Below are 16,758 nucleotides of genomic sequence, written 5' to 3'. Positions count from 1 at the left end.
ATAGGGCCCCAGAGAGGGAGAGAATGGGTGAGGGGGTGGGGAGGCAGGTGCCCGCCAGGTCCCTGGGAGCCCAGAGCCTAGAGACAACCTGACAGCAGGAGCCAGGTGTGCCCCGCCCTCAGCTCCCCACCCAGGGGGTAGGGTGGATTCTCCCAAGGGCCCAGGCCCTCACCACAAGTGGACGGCACCGGCTGAGGAGGGCAGAGGGCACCTGGAACCTTCCTCCTACTAGCTGAGTAGTGGAGGCTCAGCTGTCTTCTCCCCTTCCCTGGGGAGAATGTTATTTGGAAAAGGCAGGATTTCTGAGTTCCAGAGCCCCAGACCCAGAGACGCAGGGCCAGGGTTCCCACTCGGGGCCCCTCCAGGCTGGATGGGGTCCTCACATCCCTAGGGGGTCGCTTCACTCAGTGAAGTGGAGGGGTAAGGACGGGGAGCACAGTGTACTCTTCCTGAAATGCCCCTCCCTGCCCTGCACTGCCCCATTCAGTGAGGCACTGGCTCCACCTGGAGATTTTATGAGCTGCCATAAACCAGTGCCTTTGGACTCTGCTCGATCATGATCATCCGTCTCCCAGAAGCCAAGGCTCCAGTTTCGGAACCTGATCCTAGAGGGACCCCATCAAGGTCAGGATGAGAGAGGGGCGTGGCCCTCTCTTGGGTGGGTCTCATTCCAAAACTGGCTTTGCTCACAAGCTCAGCAACTTGGCGAGCTGCCCCTAGCCTCCACCCCTGCAGCAATTCTCCTGTGGCTGCCTCTGAACCCTGGTCCTTAGCAGGGTAAGGTGAAGTGGGCTGGCTGAGAGCAGCCCCTCCTCCTGGCCACACCCTCCCACGACTTCTGGAGACCAGGTGTGCATGAGCGTGTGTGTGTGCGTGTGTGTGAGCGCGCGTCTTTGTGCATAGTCGTGTACCAGGAGTAAACAAACGGCAGGTGCTTTTATTTATTTATTTTCTGTTTTGGGGAAGAAAATCACTTTTTTCTAATTAGTCCCAGATAATAACATTACAGCAGCTGGTTTAAGGAAGCCATGCAAACGTATGTCCAGCCCCAAACTCTGCACCATCTCAGTGAACTCTTCTATACAGTAAAATTACCCTCTCCTTTTATGATTCTGAAACAAGGAAGCTATTAATGATAGAGAGGTTTAACTGGTGATTATATACTTTATACTTTCACTATCAGTTATAGTTTTATGCTTAATTAACTTAGTCATTAGATCAGATTTTCCCTTTCTTTATTTTCAACTTCTTGATTAGGTTAATCCATCTGCAAAGCTGCACTGCTTCAGCACCTCGCTGAAACCCTCACAAAGCTTAATAAGGTCATCCTGGTTGCGGGCACACTCCAAAGACTGTTTTATCTCATAATGGCAAGGGCCAAACTGCTGCTGCTGCTGGTATGCTGTGCTGGCTGGGCTCCCCGAGGCTCCTGGTAAGCGACCTCAGGCCCTGACGGCTCAGCATTTCTACCGCCACCAGAGCCTCCAGTGATGGGCGTGACCCAGCGTGTGCCCTCAGTGATGGGCGTGACCCAGTGTGTGCCCCACAGCAGTGTGTTCACAGCCACGCCAGCTGCAGTGGTTGCCACCTGGGCCATCAGACCTGGCTGCCGGAGCGCAGCAGCACGGGAACCCACTGCTGGCGGCTGAGATGCTCGGCGCTGGCCTGGGCGCAGCTCTCATCCGGAGGCGCCCGGCTGGCCAGGCAGACCGCGTGAGGTGCGGCTTCGGCTTCCACATGGCATCTCAACTACGCTGCGGCAGCGGCTGCGAGGTTCTAGAAGGACGGAAGCCTGAGGCGTGAGCCTGGCAGCTGCTGCGGAGAAGAAGAGAGGCCCGACGTGGTAGCAGCTTCAGCCCTATTCATTTATTTAAATAGTAATATAACAATTTTTTTCTGAATAAGAAGGAGTATATATGTTCACTCAGTTATATGAATAAGCAAAAAGAAGAGAAAAAAACTTACCCATAATCCCACTACAGAGATCATCTACAGGGAATTACTCTTAGTGACTTGATTTGGAGTATTTCTTTCAAGTCACTGTCTAGTACATACGCTGGGTAAGTAGATTATATGTACATAAGGTCTATCTCACTGTATTTATACTTTTTATGTCACATTACATATTATTTTGCAACTTCATTTTTGCCTCATAATATTCCACTAGACAGATTGCTTAGTTTATGTAACAATTAGCTCATTATTGGAATTTCAAATTATATCCAACTATACAAAGAATATATCAGTATTCTTATCATTATGTCTTTGCCCTTCAGCTGTATCCAGGATTATTCCTTAGACAAAGTTCCTCATAGTGAGATTGCCAGGTCGAGATGTGAAAAGTTGCAATAAAACATAACCCCTTTTGCAAGATACAGGAGGACCTGTGCCCCCACATTCTCCCCAGTCTGAGCACCAGCATTTAGGAAAATCTCTGTCACATTGTCTAAATAGAAAATAGTCATTGGGTTGACTTTTGTTTCTTTGATTACCAGCGAGACAGAACATTTAAGAATATTTATGGGCTATGTCGTCTTTTGTAGACTTCCAATTAACCTGTCGGAATTGTCTATATATTTAATGTGCTAATACTGTTAACCTGTTTGTAATTTATGGTGTGCCTTTCTCCAGTTTGTTGCTTGCCTTTTAATTTAGAATAAGGAATTCTTGGAGTACTTTTGTTTTTTAAAATTGTTCCCAATTTCTTCCTTATGATAAATGTGAAACACATAGAAAAGTAGAAATAGTAGTACAATAATAAACACCTATCACTGAGAATTAACATTTGCCATATTTATCTATGTATAGATAGATATCTATATATTCAGATAGATATATTTGAAAGTAAGTTGCAGATATGGTGACACTTCAGCCCTAAATACTTAATTGATCACACATCTCCTAAGAATGAGGATAATCTTCATAATTGCAATTCCAATTTCATACCTGAGATTATTAACAATAATTTTTATCATCTTCTATCTAGTCCATATTCAAACTTCTCCAATTGTCCCCCAAAAGACGTTAACCTGGTTTTATTGATAAAGGTTCAAATAAAGATCTGGCATGTCCTTTGATCGTTATAGCTCTTCAGTCTTTTTAAAATATAGAATATAGTCTTTCCACTTTTTTTTCCTGTTACATTGACTTACCTGAGTCCAGGGCAGTTGTCTCATAGATGTTTATATTCTGTAGAGTTTTCTCTTATGGTATTATTTAATTTGTTCCTCTTCCTCCTTTATTTCCCATAAACCAGCAGCTACATCTAAAGGTTTCATTAGGTTCTGGTTAGAAGTTGTTTTTCAAGAATGCTTTAGAAGCCAGTGCTTCTCAAACTGTAATACCAAAAAAATCACCTGGGAAGCTTTTAAAAATGCAGATACTGATTCAAGGGGTCTGGGTGGAGCCCAAGTGTATGCAAGACTAACGAGCTCCCAGGTGAGGCTGATGTGCTGGTGCAGGCACCCTGCTCGCTCGGAGGAGCAAGGTCACCGGGGATGCTGCTGTGGACTTCACATTGTGTCACATCAGGAGGTGCATAATGTCAAGCCATCCCACTGTGAGTGATGCTAATTTTGATCCCTCTGTTAAGACAGTGATTGCCAGGTAACCCACTGTAAGGGCACGCTTTCCACTTTACAATTAGAAGTAATCGTGGAGGGATATTTTGGCACTGGCAGCATGGAAGTTTTTACTTTTTATTTACTACTTTCTACTTCTGTAATTCTTCTTTTGCAATTACCTTTTTTTTTTAACGCACAAGGTTTGTTTATTGCAACATTATTTGTAATTGTGAAATACTGGAAACTTACTAAAGGCCTCCATATAGGTGCTTGATCGAATAAACAGTGCAGTACTATGCATACAAAAAAGAACTAGGAAGACCTATATGAACCAATATGGAGTGCCTTTCAGGTATATTTTTAGGCCAAGACAGACAACTTTTGTTAACAATTGTAATCTGTATTGTCTATTTTTTACCTAATCCAGGGCATGAGCTAAAATTTTAGTACTAGAAATTTGGAGTGAATAGAAAATGGTGGAGCTGGGTCTGGGAGGCATTTCAGGGCAGACACGGCACCTCTCTTTGCCAGCCCTTCTCATCTGCCTCCTGACATACTAATGCAATCTATTTGGGGCAGGCCGCTTCTCTTCGTATATATAGGTATCAGAAGCGATTAGAATGTGTGTCTGGGTTTAGGTTCATGAGTTGAAACACAGGTTGACTCGCCCATGTTGCAGTATTCACAGACAAATCATGCTTGAACGAACAACAGTAGATAGATGAAAGAGGCTGGTGTGTTCTTTTATTCCAAGATCCTATGCTGATTTGTCGACCTGAGTTTGTGGTGATTTAAATTTCTAACTCATTTCAAACAGTCCCGCTTTGCTCTGAAAGGCTTAGAGTTAGCATCAGGTGGGAAAACCCTACCACATTCCAAATTGTAAAATCTGTTCTGCTTCTTTAGAGGTGTGCACAGATTTCCCTTCCTATTTCTTTTCTTTCAACAGGCTGGTAATTTCAATTTTATTTTTTCTCATCCTTTACTTTTTACTCTTCTCACTTTGGACTTCAGAAGCAGATACCTTTGTTATATAGTTTTCTTATAGTGCTAATTTTATGGATTTGTTTCTTCTATGAAGCGGTGGGTCTTAATTGTTATTGTAAAATATAACATATATGCAGAAAAGTGATAAATTTCAAAGTACAGTTTAACAAGTAGTTATGGAGCAAGTTTCAAATTATGGTATGGGTTATAGTTCCATAATTTCAGGTATTTCCTTAGAGATGTTCTCATACACTAGAGACTAAAAAGAAATATCCATATGATGATTCAACAGTCACAGTCATTTGTTAAGTCCTATCTTCTCTGTTACAACTCCCCCCTCTCATTTGATCCTTCTCCCAATCTACAGAAATTTTGCAATGACCGTTCTAACTTCTTCATGTTGAAAAGGGGTGTCAATGCTTTGGGGTAGGGGGATGAAATCGTTGATGTTCTTGGAGAGATTGGTACTTCTGGTTTTTAGGGCTTATCTGACATAGGAACACTCTGGAGGTTTTAAGTTTCTGAAAAATAAACTTAGTGAAACTTTTGTAGAGCTTCAGATAGGGTCCTGGGTATTCTTAAGGATTTTCAGGAATACTGTTAGTTGGGGCTTGGCATACTATGGCAATTTGCAATATCAGGCTGAAGCTTGTATAAAAGTAATCTCCAGAATAACCTTTCAACTCTATTTAAAATCTCTTAGCCACTGATACCTTATTTTGTTACATTTGTTTTCTCCTTTTGGTCAGGAAGGCATTGTTGATCCCATGATGCCAGGGCCAGCCTCATCCCTGGGAGTCAAATCCCATTTTGCCAGGGAGATTTATACCCCTGGAAGTCATGGTCCACATAGCAGGGAGGGTAATGAGTTTACTAGCAGGGTTGGGCTTAAAAGAGAGAGGCCACATCTGAGCAACAAAAGAGGTTCTCTGGTGAGACTCTTAGGCATAATTATAGGTAGGCTTAGTTTCCTTATTACAGAAATAAGTTTCATAAGAGCCAGCCTCAAGATAAAGGCTTGACCTATTAACTTGGGAGTCCCTAAAGCTTGAGAGAGTATTAGGAATTTCCCAGGTGAGAAAGTTCAATAGTTCCATATTTTTTCTCTGTTCCCTCAAGGGACTTTGCTAACACTTTTTAGTTATCTGCCAGACATACTCTAGAATGTTTCAGGGTATTACATTAAGCTCTGCAGAATTACAAGATCTCATTCCCTATTTTAGGCTCCATGTTTTTAGGTTATTTAAATGAACTCACCAGACAGATTGTTAGATTGTGTGATACAGAACATTTAAGTTTGGGGCAAAATAAACATCTCTTCCTTTGGTTTCACACTAAAGGTGAAGTTCTAAAATACAGACAGTATCTGCCTTTACTCTGTATTCTGATTTTCCTTAGTCCCAACTAGACCAGCTTCATTCTTACCTCTAATTGAGAGGGCTTCCTCTCCTGGTTGAAAATTGAAAATGTAGAGCTGTGTTCCAGTAGCCATGTTTCTTGATGATGATTGTATAATGATACAGCTTTCACAATGTGACTGTGTGATTGTGAAAACCTGTGTCTGATGCTCCTTTTATCTACCTTGTCAACTGACGAGTAGAACATACGGAATAAAAATAAATAATAGGGGGAACAAATGTTAAAATAAATTCAGTTTGAAATGCTAGTGATCAATGAAAGGGAGAGATAAGGGGTATGATATGTAAATTTTTTTTCTTTTTCTGTTTTTGTTTTATTTTTCTGTTGTCTTTTTATTTCTTTTTCTGAATTGATGCAAATGTTCTAAGAAATGATCATGATGATGAATATGCAACTATGTGATGATATTGTGAATACTGATTATATATGTAGAACGGAATGAGCATATATTAAGGATGTTTGCACTTCTTTCTTGTAATTTTTTTAATTAATAAAAAATTATTAGAACAGGATTTTTATTTATAAAATTAATAAACATACTTGGGAAAATAATTCCAAAGTACAAAGGATATATAATAAAATGTTTCCTACCATACTGGAGAATACATATATATTTGCGTCTACTTTTATATTTCTCTGTAGTGGAAAGCCACCATGGCCATTGCTTTGTTTCATTTACCAGCATATCTTCGATATCATTCTACATCAGTATTCTTCATGACTGCATGGCATTCTCTGGTATAGATATAAAGATATTTATTTTAACTAATCCCTTATTGGTGGACAACTGGTTTATTTCAAGCATTTTACTCTTACAAATAAAGTTTACATGTATATATATATGTATATTCAAGGTTGCATGTATAATATAAGGTTACATATATATACATTTTATATAAAATGTATATAAAATATATAAACACATTTTATCTATAGGGGTAAATTCCAGAAGGGTGGAATTGCTGGATCAAAGGGTGTCTGATTTTAAAAACACTTCTGATAGATATTGTCAAATATATGTACAGTACCCCTCCAAAGAGTTTGTACCAGTTTACACACCTGCCAGCAGTACCATATCAGGAGGCCAGCTGCTCTACATGCTCTGCGTGTACTTGCAACAGTAGTGACAATCTACCCCGGACCAGGCTCTGTTAGAGACACTTTCACAACTGACATCTCCAAAGCCAGAAGTCAGGCTGCCTTCCTCCCTCCCCTTCACCCCTGCCCCCCAGAGCTGACCAGCCACCACTTCCTGCTAATTTGATTTCTTATCTCACGTCCCATCCCTTCCTTCTCTCTGCCCCTGCCTCAGCTCAGGCCTTCATCCTCCAGCTTCAGAACCATGGTAGAAGTCTCCCAATAGGATCTCAAGTCCCTTTACTGGTGGTTCAGCCAGCATCGTGAAGAGAACGGATCTGAGCATGCCCCTTCCTGCTCAGTGTCCCTCTAGGTCCTGCAATGGCTCCCACTGCCTGCAAGGAAAAGGCCACTCGCTGGGTCTCTCCTGCTTTCTGCAGCCTCATTTTCCCTCCTCTCTCCCTCCTAGTGTGCAATGCCAAAATGTTTGTCATTTCTCAACACTGCCTGCTGGGTGGCTCTGAGACCTTGCTTGTGGGGCTTCCTCTCCTGGTGCACCCTACTTCCTCAGCCCTTCTTTGCCCCAAATCCTTTTGAATTCCTCTGAGGCTCACCTCCTATAGGAAGTCTCTGCCTATCCCCCTGCCGCTGCCCCAGGCCGGATTAGGTGTCCCTGTGTGATCCCACAATTCCTGGCTGTGTGCGGTGCCTCTCAGTTTTTAGATTGCCTGGTCCTGTGCCTTTCTCCCACACTAGGGTGTGAGTTCCTGGAGAGCAGACGCTGTGGCCTAGTCACTGCGGCGCCCCTGGGTCCTGGCACCGGGCCTGGCACCAAGAACGTGCCTGATACATGTGGTCGATTTGAACTTTGTGTGGGTGAAGGGGTGTGTAGGCCTTGGCGGTGGAGAAGGGCTGACTGTGGTCTTATTCAAAGTCGCAAGTCCTGGCGTCTCTTCTGCATTTCTGGGCCTCTGGGATGCAAATTTGGGAAGCCCAGTTTTGCATGGAGAGCTGGAAATAGAGCAGGACCTCAGAACAAGAGCACAGTCCAGGGAGGGCTGGGCATTCACCCTCCCAGAGACTCCGGGGTCCAATCCAGCCTGGGAACCTGAAGGCTTCTCTTCCCAGGTGGGGCAGCTCCCAGGTCCTGGCTCTCCTCTACCAGGAGAAAGGAGTTTGTGGGTGGGTGGGGCGGTAATCACACATACTCTCCCTCACAGCAGCATCCGGGCTACTGGAGGCAGCCCGGGATGGGGTTCGCCAGGTAGGTGATGTGGGGGGTGAGAGGGGAGGAGCTGGGGTTCAGGGGCCAACGTTGGGAGGGGCAGATTCTTCTGTGTGAAACTGCTCTTGGCAAGCCCTGGGTTAGGGAGAGGCTGGAGTGTCTCGATCCTGGGGTTCGGGCAGGACAGGGCCTGGAGCTGGGACCCCTGACGTCTGCGAGGACCGAGAGGCCTTTAGTGGCCACCGTGGGAAGACAGAGGGGCGGGCCTGGGAGGGGTGCAGGCGGGAACTTCCTGCCAGAGCTTGGGGCTGCCCAGTTTTGCAAAGGAAGTGTTGCCAGGGCCCGAGGGGTAGGAAGTGGGGCTGAGGTCCGTGCAAGGCCGCGGCCGGTGAGCACCAAGAGGCCAGGGTGGGATGAGGGACTGGGGCGCGGAGGTCAACCTTCCCCGACCCAGCGTCCCTGGGAAGACGCCGATGCCTGCGCCTGTCAACTCTGGCCTTCGGCGTAGCACCAGTGACACCTCGCTACGGCGCGCAGCCAGGGGCGGAACGCTACATCCTCGGCCAGCGCACGTCAGAGCTGTTAAAAAGTTCTTTCGTTTTGAGCTGAACCCGGCTTCCCTGTAATTCTCCCCATTTTTTCCACCTCTCCCCCTCGGAGCCCTACAAGCCCCTCCCTCTTCGCTCCAGGCAGAGGCCACACCCCACCCTGATCTCCAAACCCGTTCCAAGGACCTCCCCTACACGGGCATTTTAGTTTTGCTTTATGGTAGCTAAATATCACCGAGTCCTCTCTGTCCAGGGATTTGATCAATTCTCCAAACGGGGCATATCTTCATTTCGCAGATCGGCTAGCCGAGGCTGAGAGAGAGGTAATCAAATAGCCACGCTGAGACGCACGCACTGATCTGATCCAAACTTGTGCGCAATCCTGTCGCCTTCACATGCCAGCCCCGGGGCGCCTCTGGCCGCCGCCCCCAGCCACCAGTCCCCTCCACGGGGTTTGCTGAAGCAGTGAGACCCTCAAGGGATATGGAACAATCACAGGTATCAGACACACACGCACCGCCCCACTTCACCCCGAACCCCCAGTAACCACAGAGGCAGGATTGGGGGTGGGGTCTGGCTTTCTCTTTAGTTTTCATCACACTGGGGGACTCTCAGACAGAAAAGGCACTTATGTTATATGGGAAGTTCGCCGACTCAGGCCAACCCTCACCACCCCCAGTTCTCTATTGGGGAGACAGGGGAGCACATTTCCCCTTGACATCCCCCTTGGCACTGGTCTGTGGATTTCCCTAACAGTTAGGAAGGGAAGAACCCAAGGCCATGACCTCCAGACACAGCACATAAAGGGAGGGGTTCCAGATACAGGATAGAGGAGTCAAGGCTGGAAAGCAGGACATCCTGGGAGCTGCCCCCCAGCTAGCAGGGGGCATGGCAGGGGCTGCAGGAGGTGGGTTGGCACCAGGGAGGGAGCAGCTTGGCCAGGCTTCCTGGAGACCTCCAAGCCCCACAAAAAGGGCTCCACTTCCTGCAGATTCCCCAAAGGCACCGGTGAAGTGTAAGGTGGGTGGGGGAGGCACCAATTAGGTGGTGTAGAGACCCTCACCTACACTCAGCTAGTGGGCCTAGCATAAAACTTGGCACAGAAAAGGTGCTGTATAAATGTTCATTGAATGAATGAATGAATGAATGAATGAAGCAAAGGGGTGTAAGGGACAGAGGTCAGGGCCTAGGGATCCTTGGCCCAGCTTGTTTCATTCAGAATATAGCAATTTAAAAAATGTAAAAATCCTTCCCCGCCTCCCCCCAATTTCCGGGCCCAGGAAAGGGGTGAGGGAGGGGTGTCTCAACCCCTTCCCTTCCCTTCCCCTAAAAACCTATATACACATATACATATATATATATGGCACCACATGGGGGTCCTGCCTATGCCCCCACACATACAGCTGGGGGCCCCAAGCCCTGGGGCCTGGTCACACTTGGTTAAGGCAGATGTAAAGGGTGAGGGCTTGGGTGGTGGGGAGCAGTCCTCAGCCATCAGCCCTGGTAGAGCTGGCCTCTGGGGTCTGGAAGGATAGACCCCTGCTCCCTTCACAGGTGGTAACAGACCATCTCCCCTCTTCTTCCTCCCAGGCAGTAATGAAGGAGGGGGAGAAGGGAGGGAGACAGGTCCTCCCTGACCAGCCTAGATTGCAGCTAGCTTTGAGCTGGTCCAGGTAAGAGCTGACTAGGATCATGCCCAAGCCTCTGGGAAAGCTGGGCAGGGAGAAGGGGGCTCTATGCAAGGCACTTTGTACCCACTGTTCCTGGGCTAGAGGGCCAAGGCATGGGGCAGTAGGAACGTCCCCCCCCCCCCAACAAAGAGGAACCTGAAGGGGCCAAGGGGGCCCAATTTGGCAGCAGAGAAACATGGCAGCGCAGAGAGAAGGGGGTGGGGGAGTGGCACACAGGGCCCCCACAGGTCCCCGAGAAGGGGACAGGGGTTCTAAGGCACTGGCTCGGAGACCCAGGAGCTCACTGCCCTCGGTGCAGGCTGCTGCCCCACGGCCTGGGTGGGTGGCCGATGGGTTTTCCTAGAAAAGAGCAGTAGGTGCCGCCAAGTCTGTGTGTGAGGTGTGGGCAGTGGTCAGGGGCAGTCCTGGCCCCATCCCGCCTCACTAGCTCCCGGGCCGTGGCTGCCTGAGCACCGAGTACACGTCATCCACACGGCTGAGTTGCTCAAAGAACGGGAGGAGGTCGTGCAGCTCTGTGTCATTCATGTTGTCAAACCACGAGGCCACCGGCACCTGGGGAGATGGGAGGAGGGCAGTGAAGGGGTCAGGTGGCCCTGAGCACAGGATGTCCAGGCCAGCTGGCCACGTCCCCACTGGTCAGGCCAACTCCTAGAAGTCCCACCCCAGACTGCCAGCAGCCCGTCATCCAGTTTTCAAACTCTTTTGATAGTAACCTGCAGTAAAACACATTTATATATATATGCACCACAGCAAAAGTTTCATGGGACAATACCTAACCTCACCACCTGCAAGGCACTCCAATATTTCCTATTCTACTTCATTTTTTGAAAAGTCCCAATCAGGACCCACTAAATTCTGTGGCTCGCTAATGGGGCAGTTTGAAAAACTAAAACTGCACCAGTGCTCAGCCCAGTGCTCAGTGTGCCAGCCCGTGGCGGGAGCCCCTCTACCCCAGGCCCCAGACATAGGTCTCAGCCCCTGCCCCACCAGGTACTCACGGCGTTGTCCGGATGGAAGACGTAGGAGGCGGGGGAGTTGTCCAGGATGAGCACCCGCCGGAGGTCTCGGCCCAGCCGGCTCAGGTCCTTCACGTAGTTCCCGCGGTGGAAGACACATGACTCACGAAACAGCCGTGCCCGGAAGGCCCCCCACTTGTCCAGCAGGTCAGCTACTGGGTCTGCATACTGCAGCCGGGGGGCAAGGCGGAGACATGGGTCATCCTGGGGCCAAGGGTGACCCCAAGGCCATCGTGTGCTGCAGGCAGCTGGGAGGGCAGGCTGCCCAGGATCCCCGCGGGGAGGCGGGGGGCGCACCTTGGCGAGGCTGGCCGTAAAGAGCACGCACTCGAAGAGCTCGCCCATTCGCTGCAGGAACTCATCAACGTGGGGCCGCTTCAGCACGTACACCTGGGGGGTGGGCCAGTGAGGGGACTGCTGGCCGACTGGCTGGGGGGGTGCAGGGGAGATGTGGAGGGGGAGGGGCGTGCTGAGAGCTGGGAGGGGAGTGGGTGGAGGAGGCAGAGACACAGCCGGCAGGGAGGCTGGTTCCAGAGCCAGCCGTTCCAACCAACGCTGGGGTAACCACGCACCTCCCTCCCCCACCAAAGAGGATCAAAATGAACTTCCGACTCCTGGTTCGGGCTCTACCTCATGCGGAATCACTAACTCCCAGTCCCTTCCCTCTCCATGGCCTCAGCCAAATGCAGGGAGTTGGGGTGGCCCCCTCACCCCAAGGCTGCAGGGCACCGGCCCCCGAGCCAAGTAATGGAGAACAGGCTGAACAGCACACAACCTATCCTGAATTACTTGAACTGGGTCCCGGGCAGGGTGGGGTGCGGGGGCACGGCAAGGGTGGGCCCCAGAGGAGAAGCCCCCACTCTCTGCAGGCCCTGGAGTCGGGTCAGATCCCTGAGGGTCTGTGTGACCTTGGGCAAAGTCTCAAACCCTCTTGGAGCCTCTGGCCTTCCACAGTCTATCCAAGTTCCATCTGGGGACCCTCAGGATGGGAGATGGAGCCTGGGGTTTGGAAGACCCAAACCAAACCCTGGCCCCTTACCTGGTGGACCACCCCATCAATCTCCACAGGGATGATGAAGTCAGCATTGTTCACTGGCTGTGGGGGAAAACAGTGGCTGGCGCATAGGCGGGGAGCCCCCAACCCAGCCTAGGCCTCCCCTCCAGGCCAGGGCAGGCCCCTGCAGAGCCTGGGGCGCAGGGCTGCTGAGCAGGGCCCACCTTGAAGGAGCTGTGCACCAGGGTCTCGTCCAAGTCGATGACCACACAGATCTTGTCCGTGTCCTGGGCCTTGGCCTCAGGGAGCAGGTACTGGACAGGAGTCTGCTGTGGGGAGGTGCAGGGTGGGCTAGGGCACCCCTCTCAAGCCCCAGCCCACTACTCCCCACAGGTTCTCCCCACCACCACCCTCTTCCTAAGGAACCACAGTGGGGAGAGGGTCCTCCTTCCCAGTGTGGCCCCTGCTGCTTCTCTCTCGGGGTCTCACTTCTCCACCTGCAACACCAAGGCAGAGAAAAGCTTCCACTCTGAGGGGAGATTTCAGATGCCCCCTGGCTGAGGCGCCCTCCACTGGGCTGCAGTCTGGGGGGCCTGGTTGGGTGCGGGCACCTCTCGCCCCTCTTCTCGGTATCTCCGAGGGCCTCTAGGTACAGCATGAAAAGCGCAGTTGGGAGCCTCTTCCTGGGGGCTGAGCCCAAATGCCCCTGCAAAGCCCACCTGGCTAGCACGCACCTTGGGCACGGTGCCATTCTCCTCCACCAGCAGGGGCGCCCCGCCACGGGCAGGCAGGGCCTCGGCATCGTCGCGGCACACGCAGCAGAAGAGGGAGTGGAGGATGCCCCGGCCTCGGGGCTTCTGGGAAGCCGCTGACTTCTGGTCACCTGGAGTGGGGACATGCAGAATGGCCTGCTAAGGTCCGAGAGTGTTGCCCAGGTGCGAACCCATGAGTTGGGAGGGTCAGGCAGTTCCCCTTTCATCAGGGAGACATGCTAAGGTGGGGGGCCTGAGCGGGCTCCAGGCCTCCCGGAAATGCCTGAGCCAGGGGCCCCACCCCATCAGTGTTTACTTCAGGTCCCCCCTCACTACCACCCCCAAGTAGATCTGATACGTGCAAAAAGGCATCCAGAAGAGGGGACACTGAGAGGTTCTTTCTTTTCACAGTCTCCATCACTGCTGAGGTGAAACATGGCTGCCCTCCCAGGCCACCTTACCTGGGCACCCCTGCTCAGCCAGGCACTGCCAAGGAGTACCGGGGCTCCTTTCGCCCACTTCTGCCCTCCCCCCATCTTCTCTCTGCCCGTGGGTCCAAAGTCCTACCTAAAGCTCAGCCCAGAGGCAGGGGGCGGTGCCCCCTAAGACCAGAGTGTTCCCAGGGCCATATGTCAGACCCCTCTCCCCGACCCCCACCCCATGGGATCCCAATATGAATGGCTGACAGCCCCACCCTCTGCCCCCTGCTCCGGGCGTGGCCAGGTTCAGACCTGGAGTGGGATGCCCCCCAAACTCCTGAGACCAACACCCAGACAAGGAGGGACAGAGCCCCCCTACCCCGGACCGGCAGCCCCCTGAGGCCCAGCCTAGGCGCCGCAGGGTGGGGAGGCTTCCAGAGTCCAAGAGTGTGTGCACAGGCCGGGTGCCTCGTGCGGGATCCCCCACACGGCTCTCCCCACGGGCGCGCTGGCGACCCTTGGAAGTGGTTGCCCCTCTCTGTACCTCTGAGGGGTTCGGCGCCTCCATGCGTGACGCGCAAGTTTGTAGGGACGTGGTTGTGTGTTGGTGGGAGATCCTTCCAACCTTCCTCAATTCACTGTCACCTCCGAGCCCCCTCCTCCAACACGACCCGACCGCGGCTCAAAGGGGGCGGAGTCTCAGCGGGTGGCCTGAAGGCGCCCACTTCAACCCCCCCATCTCCCAGCTCCATTGGCGCCAATGGGGGGGGGCGGGGGAGACGCCTGGGCACCTCGCACTGCCTGCCCGGGAGACCCCGAAGGAATCCCCTTTCTAGCCCTACCTCAGTTTCCCCACCTCAAGAAGCCTGAAACACCCCAAAGGGCGCGAGGCCCCGCCCCATGTCTCTGAGCCTCCCCGAGTTCAAACTCCCTCCACGCTCCCTCTAGGAACAGAGCCCCGGCAAAGAGTCGGTCCGGGCCCGTGCACGCACCCCGGGCGGCGCCGGCAGCGCCCTCGTCCTCCCAGTCCGCGGCGCCCGGGCTCTGGTCCCCACCCCGCTGTCCCGGTACCTTTGCCCCGCAGCGGGCTCCGCGCCTCCTCCTTGCTGATCTGAGTAATGACGGCCGAGCTGTCCATGGGGCCGGGCGCTTTCCGCTCCGGCCGCAGTCTGGCCCGGGCGCCCGGCCTCCCCCCCGGCTCGGGCCGGAATCGGGGCGCGGGGGGGAGGGGAGGGGTGGGAGGGAGGGATCCCCGCGAGCTTCGGAGGGGAGGGGAGCCAGGCTCAAGGGGGGAGGGGGAGGGAGGGGGCACGGAGGAAACTTTGTTACAACATGGAGTTTCCTCCCCGCGAGGCGGATGCAAACATGGAACCCGGGCGCCGTTTCAAGGCTCCCCCTTAAAAGGGAAACGGCTTCGGCGTGACCTGGTCTCCGCCGCCGCTTTCATCACTTCTGGGGCCGGCGCGGATCGGCGGGCAGGGAGGCGGGCCGGGCCGGGTTCCTGCCGCGCTCCTGGGGGCGTCGCCTCTCTTCCTGCTGCCCGCCCGCGGGGCCGAGCCTCTGCGGCTGCGTGGCAGGGCCCCAGTTCCAGGCGGCCAAACGCCGCGGGGCCCGCCCCGCCAGCCCGCGGGGCCCGCCCCGCCAGCCCGCGGGCCCGCCCGAAGCGCCCACGCCAGGGAGTGCCTGAGGGCGGCGCGGCCCCACCTCCGTGCATTCCCGGGCCCCAGGACTAGCCTCTTCTCAGATTTGCTCATCTGGGGAATGGGAACATGGCCGTTTCATCTGTAAAATGGGTCTCTTTTCTGTCTAAAGGTTGCAAAGGCCACCTCGCAGGGCAGTCGTGGTTCCAAACCGCTGTACAAATACACAGAATTATGCCTTTGACTGGACTGCGATGCTCACCATTCACCGCAGTCTCGGAGCGAGGTGACCCGGGTCTGTAGGGCGTGACAATCCCAACTCCACGACCCAGGTTGCATTCTGCCGAGCCCTCCTACCCTACTTGGCGCCACGCACGCCCACCTCCCCGCGGTGGCGCCAGTGCGCCTTCAGCCCTCAGGCCCTCGTAGGTGCTATTCCCTCCGCCTATGCGCTTCCTTTCCTTACGCGAAGTCAAAGTCCCACCGACCTCGAGAAAATGCCACCTTCTCCGGGAAGCCTTCCCAGATATCCCTGGCCCCCGCACGCTGGCCGCTCTGTGACAGTTGGGGAAGAGGTTTCACTGGGACTTGGTTCTATTCCCAAGTACTCGCACTCAGTAGTTAGAGTCTGCAGGCAGTGGGAGCTCACTCCTTTCGGGCCACAGCCCCACCGGGGAGTCCTCAGAAATGAACTGCCCAACTGGGGGCATTTTAAACGTCTGTTCCACCCCGGGAATGTGGGAGACGCGCCCCAACCAGCGCGGGATGCGCGTGGAAACGCCTGTATTCTGCGCCGTGAGGTCTGAGGTTTTTGTTTGTTTTTTCCTGCTTATGAAGTTCCTTACATTCGTCATTACTATTTTGTGTTCACAATTTAAAAAATAATAATAACTCCAAGCCTTGACAAACACGCCCCGGCACTTCCTTCCCCAACGGGCCTCCGCGGCAGGGCGGGGCGGGCGCGTCCTGTCCCGTCCAGCCGCAGGCGGAGAGCGCGGCGCACGTCCGCCAGGCCCCGCGGAGGGGGGAGCTGGAGGGGAGCGGGCGCCGGCCAGAAGGCGCGCCAGCTTCGTGCCCCGCGACGGGCTGTGCCTCCCACCCCCTGGCGGGATCCGACGGCCCTCCTCCCGCAGCGGCCGCCATTGCCGCACTTCACCTCCAGCACAACCGCCCACGCGTAGCGAGCGCTTCCCCTGGGTCCCGCTCTGGCTGCGCGTTCTCCTTTACTCGTCGGCACGACCCCCCACTTTTATCTTACTTCACAGATAAGCAAACTGAGCTCTGGCAAGTGAAGTGACCGCGAGAGGCAGGGGCGGGATTCCAGTCTCAAAACCAAGCCCCCTACCCTAACCCGGCCTTCGGGGCAGGGTCTCCGCTTTATCTGTCAACGTCCAGGTCCATTCTGATCCCAAAAGGAAGTATGTTCA

General features: G+C 52.8%; 1 protein-coding gene across 6 annotated transcripts; it reads right to left on the bottom strand.

Annotated features, from left to right (window-relative positions):
* Positions 1-9,379: 9,379 nt before the first annotated feature.
* On the bottom strand, positions 9,380-15,222 carry CTDSP1 (CTD small phosphatase 1). 6 transcript variants are annotated; one of them, XM_077155117.1, is made up of 8 exons: positions 14,763-15,222; positions 13,255-13,403; positions 13,010-13,165; positions 12,745-12,849; positions 12,566-12,622; positions 11,824-11,916; positions 11,509-11,694; positions 9,380-11,062 (listed from the first exon to the last, which is right to left on the bottom strand). In XM_077155117.1, the coding sequence occupies exons 1-8, from the start codon at positions 14,827-14,829 to the stop codon at positions 10,934-10,936; spliced, it is 942 nt and encodes a 313-aa protein (XP_077011232.1). In that variant the 5' UTR covers positions 14,830-15,222; the 3' UTR covers positions 9,380-10,933. The 6 variants fall into 6 exon arrangements, with proteins under 6 accessions (XP_077011232.1, XP_077011233.1, XP_077011234.1 ...); XM_077155118.1 differs by having other exon boundaries at positions 12,745-12,846; XM_077155119.1 differs by lacking the exon at positions 13,010-13,165 and having other exon boundaries at positions 13,240-13,403; positions 14,763-14,938.
* Between the last annotated feature and the right edge of the window lie 1,536 nt (positions 15,223-16,758).

This window comes from Tamandua tetradactyla, chromosome 3 (assembly GCF_023851605.1).
Source record: "Tamandua tetradactyla isolate mTamTet1 chromosome 3, mTamTet1.pri, whole genome shotgun sequence".
In the NCBI taxonomy this organism is placed as follows: domain Eukaryota; kingdom Metazoa; phylum Chordata; class Mammalia; order Pilosa; family Myrmecophagidae; genus Tamandua; species Tamandua tetradactyla.
This window is presented reverse-complemented; position numbering and strand designations above follow the sequence as displayed.